Consider the following 20192-nt stretch of genomic DNA (forward strand, 5'->3'; position numbering starts at 1 on the left):
TTTGCTTTAATGAGTCACTATTAGCTCTCAGTTGTGAGAGCCTCTGTCCCTGGGTTGTGGGTGGTCCTGAAGGACCTGGACAACTCTTGTCAGGGCAGCTCCAAGCAGCTGATGATCCCCAATCTGGGGACTGGGGGGAATTAGCCCCAGCCCCAGAAGAGCAGGCTTTGTGAGCAAGCCAGCACAGGCAGAACCCTCCGTGGCTGACTGGAGGTGGGGGGAGGGGATGCCTGCTGCCCCCTTTTGCCTGGATGCTTGGCGCTTTGTGATGCAGCCTCCAACTGGCTTCCAGAGCTACAGAAACGGATTGGAGCCCTTCATCACTGTGGATCCTTGGCACGGTTCTGTAGCAGCCACATTTCCTGAGTGGCTGTCCGCCAGGCTGGCATCCTGACTGCTGGGCTGTGCCAAGGTCTGGGTGTCAGCCCTGTGGCTTGCAGAGCGAGTTCCAGGCAATTGTCGGGACAAAGTGCTGCCAGATCCCCCATCGCTCATTCCAGCCCCAGCCCCCTACACACACACCCTGAGAAGATATTGATGATCTCGTGCTCAGGTGTCAGTTCAGTTGTGCTCAATCCACGTCCATTCCGATCCATAATCATCGGTGCCTGTTATTTGCAGGGTCCTATAGATCCGATAGGACCTGAGGGTAAAGTGGGACAGAGCCCGTGAGGATCTTCCTGTCTAGTCAGGGGCTTTAGGAGAAGCTGATCACCCAGCAGGAAATGGCTCATGAGGTCTTAAAAAGCTGGTAGGAGCACAGAGCGGGAAGCACATCTAATTGGGGGACTGAACAAAGCTTCCTGAGAGAGAGGATATTTGGGATAGGGCGCAGAAGACGGGCAGGGTTTGGACAGGGAGAGATGGGGGTAGGGAGAGGAGGTTGTTCCAGGCAGAGGCACGTTCCCAAACGCTGTTATTCCATTTGTTTGAATTTAGGCTTTGAGTCAAGTCCTGGGGAGTAGAGGCGTAATTCTGAGCTCATTCCAGGGGACTCAGCAAAGGGCAGAGGTCTGTGCAGAGAAAGGAATTCTAGACTAATCTGGAACCTGGATGCTGCTTAAGCTATCTTTCCTGTGGGGGGCGGGGGTTCTTAGCCTCAGCACGGGGGTCTTTCTGGGCCAAGGAGCCTGTCGTGGGGGACGGTCCCGTGCATCGGAGCGTTTGCCAGCATTTCCAGCCTCCAGCCAGTAGTCAGTAGCACTGCCCAGTTTTGACAACCAAAAATGTCTCCAGATGTCGCCAGGTGCCCCCTGGGGGGCAAAGTCTCCCCTCTATGCCTGTTGAGAAACACCGGGCTGTAGTGATATACATGAGGGGGTTTGGAAGCTGGAAGTGCAGGAGGAGGCCTGCCCCTCATAGGCTGCTCTTCTTGCAGGGAGGACCCCATGGCCCAGCCCACCATCCATGTGGCCCCCATGCTTTTCCTTGCCCTCCTGGTGCTTCTGGAGCTGAGCCTGGCAGGCTCCCTGGGACCTGGAACCCCTGCTCAACACCTCCCTGAGAATCATGTCAACCTCCCAGGCCCAGCACTGTGGACACCACAGGCCAGCCACCACCGCCGGCGGGGCCTGGGCAAGAAGGAGCGGGCCCCGGACATGCCTGGCCGGGCCCAGGATGAAGCTGTAGGCACCTCCACCAGGCAGGCCTCCAGGCTGCCAGGAGCAGGGGGGCTGCTGCCTGGGCAAAGTCCTGCTGGCCTGCTGCAGGACAAGAATCTGCTCCTGGGGTGGTCACTGCCCTACCCTGAGAAGGAGAACCAGTCTCCAGGGAAGAAACGCAGCAAGGAGCACAAGAGACACAGGGAGAGGTTGAAACCGCACAGAGGTAACTGGATTGGGTGGTGTCCTTCCATAGAAGGGAGGGGCGGGGTGGGGGAGGGGAGAGGACTGAGACCCAAATGGCCAAGGGAACTTTAGGGCAGGCTGGGAGGGAGTGTCAATAGTGTGCAGTCCCTGGGAAGACATCCAAAGGCCCCAAAGGAGGCAGGCAGTGGACACTCAGAGGAGAGGAGAGGTCCCACTAAAGTCAGAGGGATCTGGTAAGGGGAGGAGTCTGGGAGGAGGAGAGGGACATGTGGCCATAGAAGCTCTTATCAATAGATGATCCTCCTAAGTCAGGAAGTTCTACTTTGTATCTGACCTAAATCTATCCTACTGAGTAGAGAGATGGATCAGCTCAGTGCCCTCCAAGAACATTGCTTAATCAACTCTGAAGCATAGAGCAGGGGCTGAGAGCTTAGATTCTGAAGCCAGATGTGCCCAAGTTCAGATCTTGGCTCCACTATTTACTAGCTGTGTGGCCCAGGGCAAGTCACCGGTCTTGGCCTCGGTTTCCCCCTCTGCAAAATGAAGATAATGGCCCTTATGTACCCTCTGTGGATTCAGAGACCACTTGATATGTAGAGTGCTTAGAATGGCGCCTGGCAAGTGGCAGGGACAATAAACCATTGTCACTAGTTAATTCTCAGCTCTCTCTTGATGCTGAATGAGTGTCCTCTAGCCTGGACACGTGTCCCAGCAGAGGCATCCCATCCTATCCCTCCTGTCTCTGCGGAGTTTGTTTCATGAGGTGCTCCCCACCCCCTTAGCCCTCCTCACCTTCTTTTAAGTTTCTCCCGCATTTCCAAACCCCTGTGAGCATCTAGCTGCCCACGGCCCCTCCCTTTGCCCAATCAGTCTCGGAACAAACATTTCCCAGTGGCTCCACTCAGCCGGCCCCTCCCCAGTCTCACCTGGCCTCCAGCCCACTGCCAAACCCAGCTTCCAAGTCTCTTCCTGTGACAAGACTGCCTCTAGGGGCAGGAGTTTATAGCCGGAGGGGGGCGGAGCCTCAGCCCCACCTTCCCCTGCAGACAGCTGGGGCTTGCTTCCCTGCCAAGGCTATTCCCCAAGTGTGTGGTGCAGAGGGAGAGCTCGGACTCTCAGCCCTCCGCTCCTGGAGGCTGGCATCCTTGAGGCCAAGCCAGAGGGCACTGTGTGTGGGTCCATCTCAGCTCAGCTCCAGCCCCCAGCTCCAGTGGGGCCGTGCTAAGAGAGTGGGCAAGAGGAGGAGGGGGCCGCGGAGGCCTGAGGCCAGGCCCTGCCCTGCTGACCAGCGGTGAAGCCTGGAAAATGAACGGAGCAGATTGAATGGGTCCTCGGCGGCCTTGCTGCTGTCTTGGGCTCATTTCTGGAGGGTGGACCCAACCAACCTTAAAGGTCAGATCTTTGCCTGAGAAAAAGGAGGCCAGGAAGAACCTCCAGCTTCTCTCAAAGCCCCTTTGTTCCCCACCACCCCAAACCTGCCCAGTCACACTCAGCCTATCTCATGCCATGTGTCCTGGAAGGCAGCATTGGTGGTAAAGAGTACTGTTCACACTCAGCCGGAGCTGGGTTCGAATTCAGACTTCAGTACTTACCAGCTGTGTGTCCTCAGGCAGGTCTCCTAACCTCTCTGTGCTTCATTGTCCTCCCTTGTGGATGAGGCGGAAGGAGTACCTGCTGCCAAGAGCTCAGGAAACTGCTCGTGAAGCAGGATCAGGCATAAACAGGCTCGCACACACAGCAGGTACTCAGTGCACCAGGTGATGATTCTCATCGCTAGCAAGTTCTCCCATGTGTGCGTGCTGCGCTTCGGCTCTCAGCCTCATCACCTGGCCCCCCAGCTCAGCCTTGACCTCCTCAGCAAGCCTTCCACACGGGATCCTATTTGTTCCCATTTGTGGTACTTACACTCTCAGCCGCAGCCAGCCAACCCAGGCTCGGACTTGCTGGAATGCCACTTTAGACTGAGAATTCTTGGGGTGTTGCCCCAGCAATGCTGCAAGTTCATTCAAGACATTCCCCCGCACCCCCAGTGCCCGGTTCCCACATCCCCAGGAGAGGGGGGCAGCAGGGGTGTTTGCAGAGCCAACGGCTGGTCACGCTTGTCACGTGATGCCTGCCACCCCCTTGTTTGCAGCAAGAAGTGTGGGTTCTGCTACAGGGTGGCGAGCAGATAAAGACCCTGTGATCCCCTCTCTGTGCCTCAGGCCGAGCCTTGGTCCGAGGTCCCAGCTCCCTAATGAAGAAGGTGGAGCTCTCCGAAGACCGGGCACTGGACAGCCCGATGGAGGAATCCTCCACCAGCCTGGCCCCTACCGTGTTCTACCTGACCACCTTGGAGGCAGCACCTGCCACGGAAGAGTCCCTGATCCTGCCCATCACATCCCTGTGGCCCCAGGTAAGGGGTCTCAGGACGGCCTCGGAGCCAGAAGAGTCCTTGGGGCCGCATCATGCAACCCCCTCTTTGTACATGTAGGAGACTGAGGCACAGGGGTAGGAGGGAACTGGTGGAGGCCACTACAGTTAGCTGGAAACCAGGTCTCCTGATGCCCGCCCAGCCACAGCCCCGGTGGGCAGTCTGTCCTCCGGGAGAAAGCGGTCCTGGGGGCCCACTCTAGGGACAGCCGAGGAAGCCAGTGCCCACTCAGCACACTGGTCTCTGCACTGAGAAGGGCAACACCCTTGGGGAAGAATTTTATACATACCAAAAAGTGCAGAGAATAACAATGCTGTAAAAAACACGTGTCCACGACCCAGAATGAACAAGCGCTAGTTAACACTTAGCATGCGCTTCAGACCTTTAGCACAGACGTATGGAGAGCAAACAGCTGAGCCTGCGCTATGGCTGGCAGGTCTAGAGGAAGGGAACTCGGGGGTTCATTGCATCGTTCCTGCAATTGACAAGCGGTGCATCATGGCACCTCTTCGGCAGCTTTGGAATATTTCCCAAAATAATATCATTTTAAATGAGCAATAAAATATATGTAGGAGAAAAACCTTACTTTTTAGCAGATCTTTCTTAGTCTCTTTTATGGGTCTTGCACCCCCTGAGATTCTGACAAAAGCTGTGGCCTAGCCCCAAAGAATACAAGGTTATCCCTGCTGTCACAGGCCCCCTGACGTTCATTCATTGAGCACCCAGCCCCGGAAGGTGCCCTTATTGTCCATGTTCTGCTGAGGGCAGATCCAGCCCCGAGAGGGCCGGCGCAGGGCTGTGAGTGGAAAGGAGCCGTGGCCATGGTCTCAGCGGTGCCATGGAGAGCTGACAACTTCTGCAGGGGCGAGACGGGGCAGGGAAGTGAGCTCCCTCCATGTGATTGCTTTCCCAGCCCCCCCACGCCCCGCCATCGTGGGTTGCCTGTCTGTAGGCACCATTCTGCTTGAATGTCAGGTAAGGCAAGTACTTGAGTGATTGCCCCGGGCTGGCATTCTAGCAGAGGGTGAGCTGGCCTCGGAGGAGCCCCTTGCTTGCCCTCCGGCCCTGGAGCCCCACATCTCTGCTTCCACCTGTTCTCTCCTCTCCACCCTCTTTCTGCAGGCTCAGCCCCGGCCTAGCGGGGAGGTGATGCCCACGCTGGACATGGCTTTGTTCGACTGGACCGATTATGAAGACTTAAAACCTGAGGTCTGGCCCTCTGCAAAAAAGAAAGGTACGTCCGCCTACCTGCCACCCCCATGCCCGGGCTCCCTCCCCTCCCCCACCATCTGTTGGTCGGCCCAGCCTGAACTACAGACGTCCAGAGCGGAGGATGGGTGGGAGCATGGAGTCCACACTGGAACGGACACCCCAGATGGAAATACCACTATCGAGAACACGTCCCATAAGCCTGAAAAAACATTGTTGGGTCCATACTGCCGTTGATCCCATTTTAGAAAAGAGGTAACTTGAGGCAGCGTGTCCAGGCGACACTGCAGAGTGACGGTACGAGCACCCTGACACCAGTGCCCGTATGCTTAATCTCTGCTCTGCTGGGCCTCAGCTTCTGACCACAGACCTTCTTGTCCCCAGAGAAAAACCGGGGTAAACTCTCCGGTGATGGCAATGAAACATCACCCGCCAAAGGGGAGCCGTGCGACCATCACCAAGACTGCCTGCCAGGTACCGAACCAGCATCACGTTCAAGACACTAGGCTGGGTGCTGAGGGGCCAGGCTGAGGGGAGAGGATGGGGTGGCCCTTCCCAGGCACATGAGAAAGGCCTTTGAGTTCATGGCCCTCTGTGGATAACACGCGCCATCAACTCCAGCTACCGCTTTATTGAGAGTTGCTGTCATGCTTTATTTGGTCCTCACAGCAAACCAGAGAAAGAGACCCCGTCACCCCCAATTTTCAGGCAAGGAAATTGAGCCTTAGAGAGGCTTAAGTGTCATGGCCAAGGTCACACAGCTAGGAAATGGGTCACCTGAGTCTGCCTGGTTAACCACTGTCCCATGTGCTGCCTGAGGTCAGGATGACCCCTCCCTCTCTCCCGACTTCCTCCTAAAATCTGGTAGCTCAGTGCAGCCCTTGGCCCGTCACAACACTGCTGGGCTTTTTGTGGATGTTTTGTTGACATCCTCACCTGTTCGGCAGCTGTGCCCATCAAGAGAGGGCCTGATCTTTGGGCTGTTGTTCTATCCTGCTGGCCCTGGGTCGAGACATCCAGGAAGCATCTACTGGGGTGGAATTAGATGTGTGGGAGGTTAGGGGGGTACGGGGTAAGGCCTGTGAATGATAAAAGGGGGAGGAGCAGGAATGGGACAGGGAAACCTGCTATGCAGTCTCGTCCAGAGCAAAGAGTGCCTGCTAGAGGAGGCCCTCTGTGGGCAGAAATGGCAGGCCCTGGCACCCCCGCCATCATCAGCTGGGACTGCTCAAGGGACAGCGTGACATGGGCCCAGTGTGACATCCTGAAGGTGCCTCACTGTTGGACCGCAAATGCCATCCAGAGGGAGATCCAAATGGTACCCCTCAAAGGTGCCACACTATTCAGTGGCCAGAATATTCTACAGAACAGCAACCGAACGAGCATTGGGCACTGTGTGGGCTAGACCACCAGCTTCCTGGCGGGCTGTTTTCGTTCCAAACCATTGTTTTCATCCTGAGCAGAAAGAAAAGGCTGGCGCTTGGGCCAACGTGACAGTCGCTCTAAGAGCTGGTCCATGGTGGGCAAGGCCGTGCCTTGGGCCTGCCTTGAGAGATCTCGCTGCTTCCGGGGTTGGGGTGGGGTGGGGTTCAGTTTCCCCATCTGTCCATCTGTCAAAAGAGGACGTTGGTGTCATGGTCCCTGAGGCCCTGCCCCCAGCTCCAAGCTGACCCCATCATTGGCAGCCCCTAGCTAGTCCACCTACTCCCTCTGGGAGGTGACCCCACGCTGCCTCCACCCCTCCCATGGTCAATCAGTTGCCCATGTGGGGCAGCTGAGGTCTCTGCCACCCACCCACAGGGGCCTCGGCCCTGACATCCATCAGTGGTTCCGCCTGGGAGCCTTGCACACCAGATGGCCCCGCCCTGCCAGGGCACAGCCCTGCCACGGAGATGATGGATCTCCTGTCCCGCGGGACCGCGTGCCGGCCGGTGGGGAGGGTCTGCTCAGCCTGGCTGACCACATGTGCTTGCCGTGTCGGCAGGGACCTGCTGTGACCTGCGGGAGCACCTCTGCACGCCCCACAACCGGGGCCTCAACAACAAATGCTTCGACGACTGCATGTGTGTGGAAGGTGAGCCGGGCCTCCTGGGGCGGGAGGACGGACCTTATGCTCTGAGAACCACAAAACCTGAGCTGGTTCTCCACTCAGTGGGGGACACAACTTCCTGTGGCGAAGGAGGGGTGCGAGAATCCCTGGGGGCCTGAGGTCGTGAGCAACAACAGCTTTGCCCGGGGCCTTCCCCATCTGTGAACTCGTTTACTCTCGGTTCCTGGCATCGCTGCTCAGATTTGCTTTTCTCACCTCTCGAAATACAAGCTGGCGTGATCTCCCATAATCTGGGGGTGGGAGAAGGGAAGAGAGAGGAGCCTATCTCTTTAAATGAGACCAAACCTGAGAAGGCCAGAATTCTATCCCAGGGGAGGCATTCCAAGTATGATAACGGGGTGGGGGGTGGACTTCCCAGCACATCCCAGGGAAGAATGCATTTGGCCAGCTACCTCTTTAACTCCTCTGAGCTCCCACCCAGAGCAGAAGGTGCCCTCCCACTCAGGTGTGGCAGGTGTGCTGGGCTCTGCTAAGCCCTTTACGCACATTATCCCTCCTTAATCCTCAATCCTTAGGTCTTCTTAATCCTCACAGCATCCAGGAAGGGAGCTATTATGATCCCCGTTTTACACATCAGCAACCTAAAGCACAGAGAGGTTGAGTGGCTTGCCCAAACTCAAACAGCTTGAAAAGTAGGGGAATATTTTTAATGTATTCTGAAAACTTTCAAACCACAGATTAAGTAGTCAGGACAGTAGTCAGAATAATGAGCTTCAGTAATTACCCACTCACTGCCAATCTGTGCTGTCTGTCCCCTGCCCGGTTCCCCCATTCCAGTGCGATTTTGAAACAACTCCTGGGAGTTTAGAGGTATTTCGTATCTGAATATTTTGGTGGCTATCTCTAAAAGATAAGTAGTCTTTTAAAAACAAAAGTACCAAAGACCTGGCCCGGTGACTCAGTTGGTTGTGGTGTCGATCTTTACACCAAAAGGTGTGAGTTCGATTCCCAGGCAGAGCACATACCTAGGTTGTGGGTTTGATCCCTGGTTGGGCCATGTACCAGAGGCAACCAGTGTTTCTTTCTCACATTGATGTTTCTCTCTCTTTCTCAAATCAATAAAAATATATCCTCAAGTGAGGATTTAAAAAATAACAAGAATAAACAATAATCACTCAATATCATTCAATATCCAATTAGTGTTCATATCTCCTGAGTGGGGGAATTTGGTCCCAGTTCTTCTGTTAACCATCCTGAGATACATGCCCTGTTTTTGTTCACATTAGCCTAAAAGGTATCTGCTGTGAAAGCAGTAACACTACGTAGGTCCAATTATTCATCTATTCAGTCAAGAAATATTTATTGAGTACCTACTATGTGTCAGGACTGTTCTGGACACTGGGGACTCAGCAGCTAAAAGAACCAGCAAGTTCTGCACCTACGGAGTCCATTTGTGTGAGATGAGCAGACAATAAGCAAATAAATAGATAAGATGGCCTTAGAAAGTAATATGAAAATAGTCCTGAGGTCCAATGAAAGGATGGACAGGAGTGGACAGTGGAGTCGGTCACCTGAAGATGTGGGGAGGGGGTGAGTTCCAGGTGAGAGGCAGGGAAAAGGCAAGGACCTCGGACAGGAACAAGGCTAGTGTGTTGAGTGGGCAGGGCACATAGTGGCCCCGGGGAAGGCGGCACACAGGGAGGTGGGGGAAGCTGGTCGTGAGGATCACGCAGGCCCCTGTTGGCCTTGTTTGATCTGTAACCGGAAGCTGCAGCAGATTTTAAATAGGGGAGTGACATGATCTGATTTTGGGGTTCAAAGCTCACTTTGGCTGCAGGGATGTGGGGGGCAGGGATGGAAACAGGAAAGACCACCTGGCATGGGGGATGCTAGAAGCTGCTTTCTGGTACCTGTATGCAAGATCGGGGCCCCATTTCACAGGGGAGAAGACTGAAGTGCAGAGAGAGCAGGGGGCACTTCAGTGCAAGGAGCCCAGAACAGCGTTGGGGCCAAACCTCAGTCCTTGGCCTCCAGATCCAGCGGACCCAAGTGAGGGGAACATGGCCCACTGAGCTGCTCATGCCTAGTTGGTGCCTGATTGGGTGCTCAGTGGTGGCCCCTCTCCCCAGGAATCAAAATCAATCCTTCCTCCCTCCCTCTCTTCCTCCCTGGGCCTCAAGTGGGAAAGGACAGCTTTCCAGGTGTCCAAAGGCTTTGTCTACAAACATAGCCCCATCTGTTCATTTCCGCTGATCCCTCGCACCAGTCAGTTCCATTAGAGCTCTTGCTTCCTGCCTGGAGACTTAGGCTCAAAAAAAAAAAAAAATGAAGAGTAGAAGTGAGAGTTGGAGCAGCTCCTTAAAGATGGTGCAGGAGGAGGTCCTCACCAAGATGCTACCCTGGAGGGATCCAGGGGTGCCGGGACCAGGAGTCCTGAGGGCTCCCGAGATACCCCAGCACATTGAACACGGGGCTCAGGGCTGAAGTTCAGCAGTCAGGGTCAGCCTGGGTTCTGGAGGGTTCCAGAGGGTTCCAAAAGGGCTTCTGTGCCTACCAACCACGCCTGCATGTGAATCCCCTATCTACTCCCAAGTGTCACTTGTGTGGCCACTGGTCTAAAAGCCCGGTGACTCAGGTGTCAGTTCTAGGCTACTAAGTACAAACTTCATAGCAGTCCCTTTATTCTCTTGACAGTGACATAAGTGGCCCTTAAAGTAGCAATGTCCTCTCTCTCTCTGTGGTCACTCCCAATGGGAAATGTTGGGATTTGCTCAGGCCACCCTGACATGTCTTTCCCCCACCATCAAGAAGATGTGGCCTTAAATGAAAAGCATATCTACCCATGGATCTCAGGGGTGCCTGTGACAAAGTGGAGAGGGCCACAGCCAGAAAACACTCCTACAGGTGCACCAGGAGGGCCACGCCTAGTTTAATTGGGGTGGTCAGGGAGGGTCTCTGAGACCTGAAGGCCACGAAGGAGCCAGTTTTGCAAAGGGCTTGAGGACGGGATTTCTGGCTGCGAGAACAGCAAGTGCAAAGGTCCTGAGGCAGGAAATGGCTGGATATGTGAAGAAAAGCAAGAAGACTGGAGTTAGATTTCCTCTTGAGTACAATGCGGAGCCTGGAAGGTTTTGTAAGGGAGGGCAGAACCTGCGTTCCTTTCAAAAGTCTTTAATAGACTTTTCAAGCAGTTTTAGGTTCACAGAAAACTTGTGTAGAAAATATCGAGTTCTACAGTTTCCCCTCTTGTAACCTGGCATTAGTATGGTAGACTTTTTACAACTGATGAACCAATCTCAATACATTATTATCATTAATTAAAGTCCATAGCATAAGTCGGGATTCACTTTCATGCTATACGGTCTATGGGTTTTGATAAATGCATAATGACATGCATCCGCCATTACAATATCACACAATAGTTTCACCGGCCTGTACATCCCCGGTGCTCCATCTGTTCACTGTTCCCTTTCCCTGTATCAGGCGGCTGTGTAAAGGATGGGTTGGGTGTTCGGCAGAATAAAGAAGGGGGTGGTGGGGAGAGGGTGCAGGGGTCCCCGAGGGTGTGTGCATTGAAGGATGGGGAGGAGACTAGCCAGGGGCACCCCTAACCCCCTGAACTCCCTTCGCTCAGGGCTGCGCTGCTACGCCAAGTTCCACCGCAGCCGCAGGGTCACACGGAGGAAGGGGCGCTGCGTGGAGCCGGAGACGGCCAACGGCGACCAAGGATCCTTCATCAACGTCTAGTGGCCCGGACTGAGGCTCCTCCCCCCAGGCCTGGGGACTGAGCGCTGGAGGTTTGGAGAAGCGGGCAATTTGTGTGTAACTAGCAGTGGGAGAGCAAATGGGGGACTCGATGTCTGGGGCTCCGGGCTCCGGCCCAGTACCCGCAGCTCCGGGAGGGGAGCTCTTCGGAGCTCCCTGTGCCCAAGAACCAAGGAGCAGCACATCTGCACCCACCACCCCCGGGGGACCCTCAGGGCCTGCGCTACCCGGTGCCCGGTTCTCCGCGATGGCAATGTCGAGAGTGCCCTCTACTGTCCCACCGCGGCACTGCAGTCGCTTCAAGTTGAATTTGGACCAGAAAAGAAATGGAAACTGCCTGAGATAGGGAACTCGACGGCAGGAGATGAGTACGCAATACATCCTGTGTCCCAGGCGCCGTGCTGAAAGCGTGGCATCCATTACCCCATGTAGTTACCACATGACCTTCTCAAGTAAGCATTGTCACCATTTTACAGGCGCGGAAACTGAGGCACAGATGAGTCGTATGATTTGCCCAGGGTCCCAGATCAATGCTCCTCAAACCTTAACCTGTGTGCCGACCCCCTGCGGTCTGGTGAAAATGCAGATTCCTATCCAGTCGATTCTGCCTTTCTGAGCTTGGGGGCCTGCCCACACTGCCGAACCCCGGACCTCCCTGAGAGCAGCCACCCATGTCTTAGGGAGCAGATGTGGAGCTGTGACCAGAACTGGCCCCAGGTTGTGCGGCTCCACGGCCCACGGTTTTGCTCTTTCACAACTAGGGCCTTATTCCGGGCTCTCCAGGGCTTCCGCTGGGTGAAGCTGCAGTTACCGACTGCTCTCTTCCTTCCCTGGACAAATGGGCATCATCTTGAAAACAAAGCCAAGCCTGCACTAAGCACCTGCTTGTTTGTAAGGCATGATTTGGGCAGATGGGCCCCTGCCCTCGGAGAGCTGGCATTCTGAGACATGATGGGTCCCTTAGCTTCCTGTAGCCCTGCTCACCCAGTTCTGGGACATGTGCTTTGGAGTTGCCCTGACACCTTCTACCCAAGGGGTTGTTTAGCTTTTGTGGTTCACGTCCTTTGAGAATCTGATGCAGGTGTGGACGCAAGAAGCACACGCAGTGCCCCATGTGCACACACTTCGCCACGTCTTAGAGGTCCCAGGCCTCCCAGAGACCATGCCAGGACCCTCACCCCACAGTTCTGCCACAGAGCCCACTGAGGGGTTGGGGCACCTCTAAGGTCAAGGTGCTTGAAGCTAACTGCTCCCCAAGCCAGACCCACGATGCCCACCCAGAATGTCTCTCCATGCGGAGCTGGCTCTAGGGGCCACCGGAATGCCCCCACCTGGCATCTCACTCCTGGCCAACCCTCTGGCCCAGGGCAAACGAGGTCGACAATGACAAAAGCCCTACCCATCCAAATTCTTCGCAGGCCTGAACACCTGCTGGGAGGAGGGGCCACGCCCACGGGATACCAGGGCTGTTTACTCCCCTGGGAAAATCAGTTGGGGTCAGGGGTCTGGCACCAATGAAAGCAGACTCATCCAGCAGAAACTGAATATGCTTGCTCTTTTCTCCTATTCAAGTTCGATGGGCACGGGACTCTTGCGGGGTGGGGCAGGGGAACTGAAAGAGATCAAAGCCAGCTCTTGGGAAATCAAATCCTCAATCGGCCAGCAGTTTTGTCTGTGTGAGAGCTGTGTGTGCCTCACAGGAGGCGGCTGATTGGAGAGGGTGATAGAGCTCTGGGGTGTGGCTGCAGGCAGGAAATCCAGCCTTAAGTCTGGGGGCAGCGGTGGATGGCTCTGGACATCAGCAACAGAACACAGAAGGCCAAGACCAAGCTGAAAGGCCTCACAGAACTATCACTGCCCACCAGGGCAGTTCCATGGTTGCAAATTTGGGGCCTAACTATCTATTTGCCCTGCTATCTCCATTTGGCATTTGCAAAGTGGGGTGAGGGCAGCGGCAAAATCCTCTGAGCTCCAGATCAAGGGATCCCAAGGCCCCTTCAGTACTTAAAAAACCTCTCTGCCAAGAAGTTCTTCCTTAGGTCTACCTTACATTTCTTCTGGTACAGAAGCCAGTTTCCTCTAATCCAAGATTCAGCAAACTTGACCATAAAGGACCAGATACGTATTTTAGGCTGTGTTCCAATAAAACTATTTAAGGACACTGAGATTTGAATGTCATATAATTTTCACAGGTCACAAACTGCCAGTCTTCTCTTAGTTTTCTAAAGCACATTTAAAAATGTAAAAACCTCTCTTAACTTCTGGACGACACAAAAATCAGCAGTTTGTGGGACCCCTGCTCTAGTTTCAACCTGGGCTGCACATTATAGATAATCTGGGGAACTTTCAAAGGCGTTGATACCCAGTGCCCGCCAGCAAAGATCCTGGTGTTATTGGTCTGGGTTGTGTCAGGGGTCCCTGTGTTTTCAAAGTTCTGCAGGTGACTAATATGGAGCTGGGCTCAAGAGCTGCTCCTGTCCTACCAACGGCGGGAGTGGAGCTGGTGACCAGAGGCCTGCTCCACCCCTCACCACCTTCGTGGCCTTAGAAAAATTCCTTAAGGTCTCTGTGCCTTGATTTCTTCATCTGTATACATAATGGAGACGATAATTCTTCCTTCATGGGGATCTCGTGTGAAATAATCACAAAATCCTTATAACGTGTTTCGAACAGTGCCAGGCACATAATAAGCCGCCAGTGGGAGCTAATTTATATTCCAGGATCGTTTTAATAGATGTTCTGTTCTTTGATAATGATCCATCGCATATTCAAAAATCATTTCTAAGTCACCATCAGGTTCCTTCCCCAGAGTGTGTCCCCCAGAACATTGGGCCCTGAGATGCTGCTCCATTAGAGACAAGGACATGGTCTTCTGCAGTCACCGAGGTTTGGAAACTGCTTTGGACTTGCCTGAGGCAGCATGCACTGGCTCTGGGCAGAACTGGAGGTGTGCGTGGCTTTGAGATAACAGGTTTATGAGTTTTGAAAAATACACTGTGGGGCGGCAGGAAGGGAGCTGAGCAGGGGCCCAAGTGGAAACCAATAGCCTCTGGGACAGTCACCTGCGCCCTCCTGCATTCCTCCTGTGGAGCCTTACGCCGTTCCCCAGAGATAGTCCCCATTCCCACGGGCTGCCTTTCCAAGATTGTCTGGTGACACCAAGATTGGCTCCCCAGGCTGCTGGGAATGCCCTGAAGGTCAGAGGACACAGGAGCTAAGTAAGCTTCATGGGAAAGTAACAGCTTCACTCACCCTTTGGGGAGTAATGGAGATACAAGTCCCATCGCAAAGCCATGACCCCTTCCACTGCAGAGATGCTGCAGGGGGATCCACCCTTCAACCCATGTTCAACACCCCCAATAAAACCGAAGGTTGAGTGGTGAGCACGTGGCTCCCTGGAGTGGGATCCCCTTTGCAGCTGGAGAGACAGTGAAGATACAAGTAACCTGCAAGGAACATGTTTGTAAAACAGGAGAGCAAGGCACAGAAACGGGTGCTGGGGGAGATGGTGAGAGGGGCCAAGAGGCAGGCTGTCTCGGCTCCTCCTTAGGGGTTTCCAGGCTGGAGGGGGCACCGTCACCTCTATAATGACCTTCACTCTCATGGGAGACAGTGAGGAGTGTCTGAGAGCGTGTGTGTGCGCTGGGGAGGGGCGGCAGGAACTAGCAGTTCGCAGAACCGGAGGCTTACCTTGCAGGGAGTGTATTTTCTGCATCCTATGTCAGGCGGGGTGGTATGATTTAGGATCAGTGGCCTCTTCCAGGTGCAAGAGGCTTCCTAGTCCCTCCTTACTCCCGGTGTACCCCACCTGGGAGCTGGGTAGAAATGCAGGCCCCTGGGCCCCACCTGCTGAGTCAGAATCTCTGGGGCCTGGCCACCTGAGTGTTTATAAGTTCCCCAGGCCATGCTTAGGCAGCGGCAAGTGGGAGCCAGGTGTAGGACCCAGGGACATTCGGATGACTCAGGGGCACTGACCTTCAGGTGTGAGCTGGCAGTCCAGTTTGCCCAGTTCATAACCTTCACCAACTCGCAGGCTCTGAGACCCTGGCCCCCGGGCTGGAACTGGCCTTTATTTTTTGAGAAAATCGAGGGAGGCCCCTGGGCCTGGGAACCTCAGTGTCTGGAGTTCTCACTCTTAGGAACTTCCCTGGGAGGTCGGTCGGTGGTTCCCCTTCACAGCGCGGGGCAGCAGGGGAGGCGCTATGCCCTTGTGGTCCTGTGTTGCATGTGCTCTCGAGCTGTAAATAAAGGGATGTTGGTTAATAAACAAGGCGACCTGTTGTCTGTCTCTGCTCCTCCAGGAGGTGGCCAGGCGGTGAGCACAGGCCGAGCATTTGGAAGGCACTGTAAACCGGGCACTTCCCCTGCCAGGTCTCATTCATCCACTCACACCTTTGACTGAGCATTTGCTTTGTAAGCAGTGAGCAAGGCAGGCAGGCAGGGTCTCCGCCCTCACCCTGTCCTCATGTATTTTTTAACGATTTTATTTATTTATTTTTAGAGGGGAAGTGGGGGAGAAAGAGAGGGAGAGAAACAGCAATGTGTGGTTGCCACTCACACACCCCCAACCAGGGATGTGACCCGCAACCCAGGCATGTGCCCTGACTGGGAATCGAACTGGCGACACTTTGGTTAGCAGGCTGGCACTCAGTCCACTGAGCCACACCAGCCAGGGAAGTCCTCATATTTTTATCTCCCTCCCCATATTAGGGTTGGGGCAGCTAATGTCCCAAGAAGATTATGAGGCTGGTCCCAGCAGGCTGGCCTCTGGCAACCTCATTCCAGGCCTGGATGGCCAAGTGCAGAGAAATACAGCAGCCAGATTTGGCCGGCTGGGGAAGAACAGAGTAACACCATCCAAAGTCGGGCCTGGGCAGGCTCAGATGCCATCTTGGGAAAACACATGAACTGGCAAGGGGGTGGCCTGGCTTAGCACCGAGAAGGACATCTCTTGTCTCAGTGGCAGCTGCAGCGAGCACTGTTCAGCTCCCTGGCCTTTTGTGACCCTCGTCCGGGCTTTCACTTTCAGTCTCCATTACCTGCGGTCCGAAACTATTAAATGGAAAATTGCAGAAATAAACAACTCATAAATTTTAAATTGTGCATGGTTCTGAGTAGCATGATGAAATTGCACGCTGTCCCACTCTGTCCTACCTGGGACATGAATCACCCCTTCATCCAGTGTATCCACGCTGGATACTCTACTCCCTGTTGGTAGCCTCCTTGTTTATTAGACGGGCTGTCTCTGCACTTGCGTTCACATATAGGCCTGGCTGGGCCTATAAAAGTCAGGGATGGATGCGACTGTAAGTTTGAAATCTGTACTATTGGGACAAATAGTTCTGAACCAGCCCCCTTTCATTTTGGCTAGTCCAAGAAAACATGTCGCCTCTGGAGAAAGGCCTCTCGTACCTCCCAGCAACATCCAGCCCCCTTCAGAAAACCCAGGAAGAGGGAGATATCAGCCTTACCCACCTCGCCTTTCTCCAGCCATGTGCGGCCGCCAGGATCACATGCCCTTCCTGCTTTGAGCGAATGGTGGTCTGGACACAGTGGTTCTACTGATGAATCATAGCAACGTTTGATACTTTTAGAATCTTGGCATCAACCAGAACCTGGGCTGAAGGACAGAGGGTGAAGTCTGGGGGCACAGGAGAGCCGCCCTGACTCCAGTCCACAGGGCTCCGGTCTTCCTGTTCCTTTTCTTCTGCCCCGTTTCACGCTGTCCATTCCCGGCAGCTGGCTTCAGAGTGAGGTCACATCCACAGACGCCAAGAGCAACGATGACCAACAAAACGCCAGGACTCCCTTCCCCAACTCCGCCAGGACTCAGGCCAGGGACCGCAGAGCCAGCCAGTGTGTTTGTGACTAGCTGAGCAGAAACGCTGGAGGTCAGGTCTCCAGACCAAATCCCAGTGACATTCCCTGTGCCACCGAGAGCCACACCATTCCCTCCTGACCCTTCTCTGATGGGGAGGGCCCTGCTTTCTCACAGGCACGTGCACCTGGCAGGCAGGCTCTTGGTTATTTTCTCTGTTCCAGCGTGACTTACCCTCTTGGGATAGAAAGTGGCCAGCCTACAGCAGAACTTTGAGGACCAAAGGACAGTTGGAAATCTTTTCAGAGCCTTTCATAGTCAACGCCTCCTTTGTGCCTGACACAGCTCCGGGGTTGACTGTTATTGTCCCCATCTTCTCCATGCAAAGTGGCAGCACTGGCGGGGGGGTGGGGGGGCAGGGCTGGGGAAACACAGCCCACGCACATGCTGAGGCCCAGCTCTCAGGCTTTGCTCCTCGGAAAGCGGTTTGGGTGGAGTCTTCTTTCCATCAAAGGGGACTTTTTCTGCTGCTTTAGTCCGGGCATTGACTGCGAGCCAGGAGACCCTGGGAGACTCTGAAAGATGTCACATATTTTTCCCATTGCAGCAGGGCAGCTATTTTCTTACTGAGCATTTAACAAGTGCCAGGAGCTGTGCCAGTCATGCTGTGTAATGATCTCACGTGATCACCCCGAGGCTAAGTAACTTGCCCAAGATCACTCTTCTGGAAGGGGGCAAGGCAGGAATCAAAAAAAAAATACCTTTAAAGGACACAAGCAACCAGAGGAAGGAAATGGCTGTGGTTGCTTCATCAGCCGTTTTCATAACCAGCAGCACTGACCAAGTGACTTCCAGGACAGAGCCTAGACTATAAATAGCACCCTGAGGACAAACAGGGAGTTGGATGGCCGGTCTTCCAGGGACCTGTGACAGAAGGAAGTGGTACACACAAATGTGTTCCATTGGTGTATGTTCCTTCATTCCCTGAACACCTATTATGCACCAGGCAAGTGTTAAGGTTGCAAGATCCTCCTAAGACTTGCCGTCTAGTTGGGGCGGTGGAGGGAGACAGACAATAAAGAAGTAAACAAGTAAATTGATAGTGCTACAATGAAAATAAAATAGGATGGTACAACCAACTTGGAAAACCATTGACAATTTCTTAAAAGGCTACATATACCTCCACCATATGATCCAGCCACTCCTCAATGAGATATTCACCCAAGTTGGTGTTCAATAACTATTGTATGAATGAATGAATGAATGAATCTGTTCTGCAGGACAGTTTCTTTGTTGAAGCTACAAAGATAAAACGTGGCTGAGACAGACAGGATTGATGAGGGACATGAAAAACCTAAATGTGACTTCTAAAAGTGTACTCACTAAAAGTATAATGCGCCCCCCCCCAAAAAAAATCTTGTGGAATGTGCTGTTCAGGGGTCCATTTGTCCTCCATTAGTCATGCTGGGTCATAGCAGGAACTCTGGCCCCTTTGAGAATAGTTTCACTTTCCTTTGTTCCCCTGGGCTCCCTCCCCTCCGCAGCCAGCTGGGTCTGTCCCCACCTCCCCCAGGCCTCGGGCCCCAGCTGGTCATGATGAATGCAGTGTCACTGCACGAGCTGCAGAGATATGACACAGACCCGGCCTTGTGCTTCGCCTGGCTCCAGTCCTTTCCCCTCCTGGCCTCCATCCTTGCATCTCAGCCTGGGCACTATTTCCCTTCAATGTGGGCAGCAGAGCGGAGTGGCTGAACGTCAGGGTCCTAAGCCAGACTTCCTTGGGTCCCAGCCAACTTTCGTCCAATTAGTGATGGGCCCTTGGGCAAGCCCCCTAACTTCGCTTAGCCTCAGTTGCCTTACTGTGACTCTAGGTAAGAACAGAACCGACAGCATGGGGCAGTTGTGAGCAGTTACTCTGCGGGCCCTTCACACTGTCTGCGGCAAAACGAGTACTAAATAAATGTCAGCTCTAATCCCAGGAATTGTTTGTTTTGCATTTTCTCCTCACAAGGTGATCACGGTCTTGTTACAGACCATCAGGCTTGAATTAAACACCTCTAGGATTTGGGGTACATGGGGAATATTCCTGGAAGGAAACTGACAAATAATAATCTAATAACAATGTTATAATACCCACCGCTTATTGAGGAATTACTCTTTTCTAGGTACTCTGCTGATAATAGTAATTAGGAAAAATAATTAACTAATTATTAACGGTAAAAATAGAGTCAATCCTGATTTAGTCTGCCAGGCACTGTTCTACATGTTTTTCATGTATTACAAGTCCTGACAACACTTTGGGGAAGATACTGTAATTATGCTCCTTTTACAGATGAGAAAACTGAAGTACAGAGAGGTAAAGCAATTTGCCCAAGTTCAGACAGTAAGTGGAGAAAGCCAGGACTCACACTCTTGTTGCTCCGGCCTAGAGCTGTTCCCCTGGGCTCTAAGTCCTGACAAATCAAGCTAGATGTAGCCGTGCGGCTGGTCTCTACAGCTCCCCAGTTCTCGGCTACACTGGCAAGTGCCGTGCCGTCCTGCCCGGGCTGGCGGACTGTATCTCCGCATGCGGCATCAGATGAGGCCCGTGGGCCCTGCAGTGGTCCCCATGCCCATCCAGAAAAATCCCCTCTTTGCATCTGGAGAGAGCATGTGTCTTGATATGATCTCAGGACCCACCCAGGCAGTTTTGCAGGTTCCCACGGGGATCCTCCCCCTCCTGGAAATAAGAACAAGTACTCGGATGGACCCAGGAGACCCTCACCCTAGGTGGCTCTGAATGAAAGGTGGTGTCCTGCAAATAAAGGTTTTCTCTGGTCATGGGTGAGGGATGGGGTGGGGGGGAGGATGGAGGGAGCGGGAATTCATGTTCCTATTTGGGGTGGTCAACAGTCTTTGAGATGCCAGGTGGGAGACATCCTTTTCTTCCCCCTCAATTTCTTCCATTCATGGGTAAGGGACAAACAGGAAGTTTGACAGAATCTGTCTTCTCCAGTCTTATTCCCTCTGGAGACAGATGCATCCTATAGGTTTTCTGCTGGTCTTCCAGCCAGATTTTTCTAAAGCTTTTAGCATCTTACCTCGAGTGGGTGCCAACCACTGGCCCCTTGTGTACTGATAACAAGATCT

General features: G+C 53.7%; 1 protein-coding gene and 1 long non-coding RNA gene across 2 annotated transcripts; one reads left to right on the forward strand and one right to left on the reverse strand.

Annotated features, from left to right (window-relative positions):
* The first annotated feature begins 1376 nt into the window (after positions 1 to 1376).
* On the forward strand, positions 1377 to 11738 carry DRAXIN (dorsal inhibitory axon guidance protein). Its single transcript, XM_090268604.1, has 6 exons — positions 1377 to 1827; positions 4013 to 4203; positions 5344 to 5455; positions 5815 to 5904; positions 7415 to 7504; positions 11115 to 11738. The coding sequence occupies exons 1-6, from the start codon at positions 1389 to 1391 to the stop codon at positions 11225 to 11227; spliced, it is 1035 nt and encodes a 344-aa protein (XP_090124730.1). The 5' UTR covers positions 1377 to 1388; the 3' UTR covers positions 11228 to 11738.
* Positions 11739 to 15741: 4003 nt separating this feature from the next.
* On the reverse strand, positions 15742 to 17435 carry LOC150014187 (uncharacterized). The gene is made up of 3 exons (XR_016509910.1): positions 16721 to 17435; positions 16400 to 16524; positions 15742 to 16297 (listed from the first exon to the last, which is right to left on the reverse strand). It is a non-coding gene; the product is annotated as an uncharacterized LOC150014187 (long non-coding RNA).
* Between the last annotated feature and the right edge of the window lie 2757 nt (positions 17436 to 20192).

This window comes from Furipterus horrens, unplaced genomic scaffold, assembly GCF_987537825.1.
Source record: "Furipterus horrens unplaced genomic scaffold, mFurHor1.1.pri manual_scaffold_3, whole genome shotgun sequence".
Lineage (NCBI taxonomy): Eukaryota > Metazoa > Chordata > Mammalia > Chiroptera > Furipteridae > Furipterus > Furipterus horrens.

Coding starts and splice junctions, on each gene's coding strand:
- DRAXIN (XM_090268604.1), top strand. CDS start 1,389: ATGGCCCAGCCCACCATCCATGTGGCCCCCATGCTTTTCCTTGCCCTC. Junction 1,828..4,012: donor GAGGTTGAAACCGCACAGAG/GTAACTGGATTG, acceptor TCTGTGCCTCAG/GCCGAGCCTTGGTCCGAGGT. Junction 7,505..11,114: donor CGACTGCATGTGTGTGGAAG/GTGAGCCGGGCC, acceptor CCCTTCGCTCAG/GGCTGCGCTGCTACGCCAAG.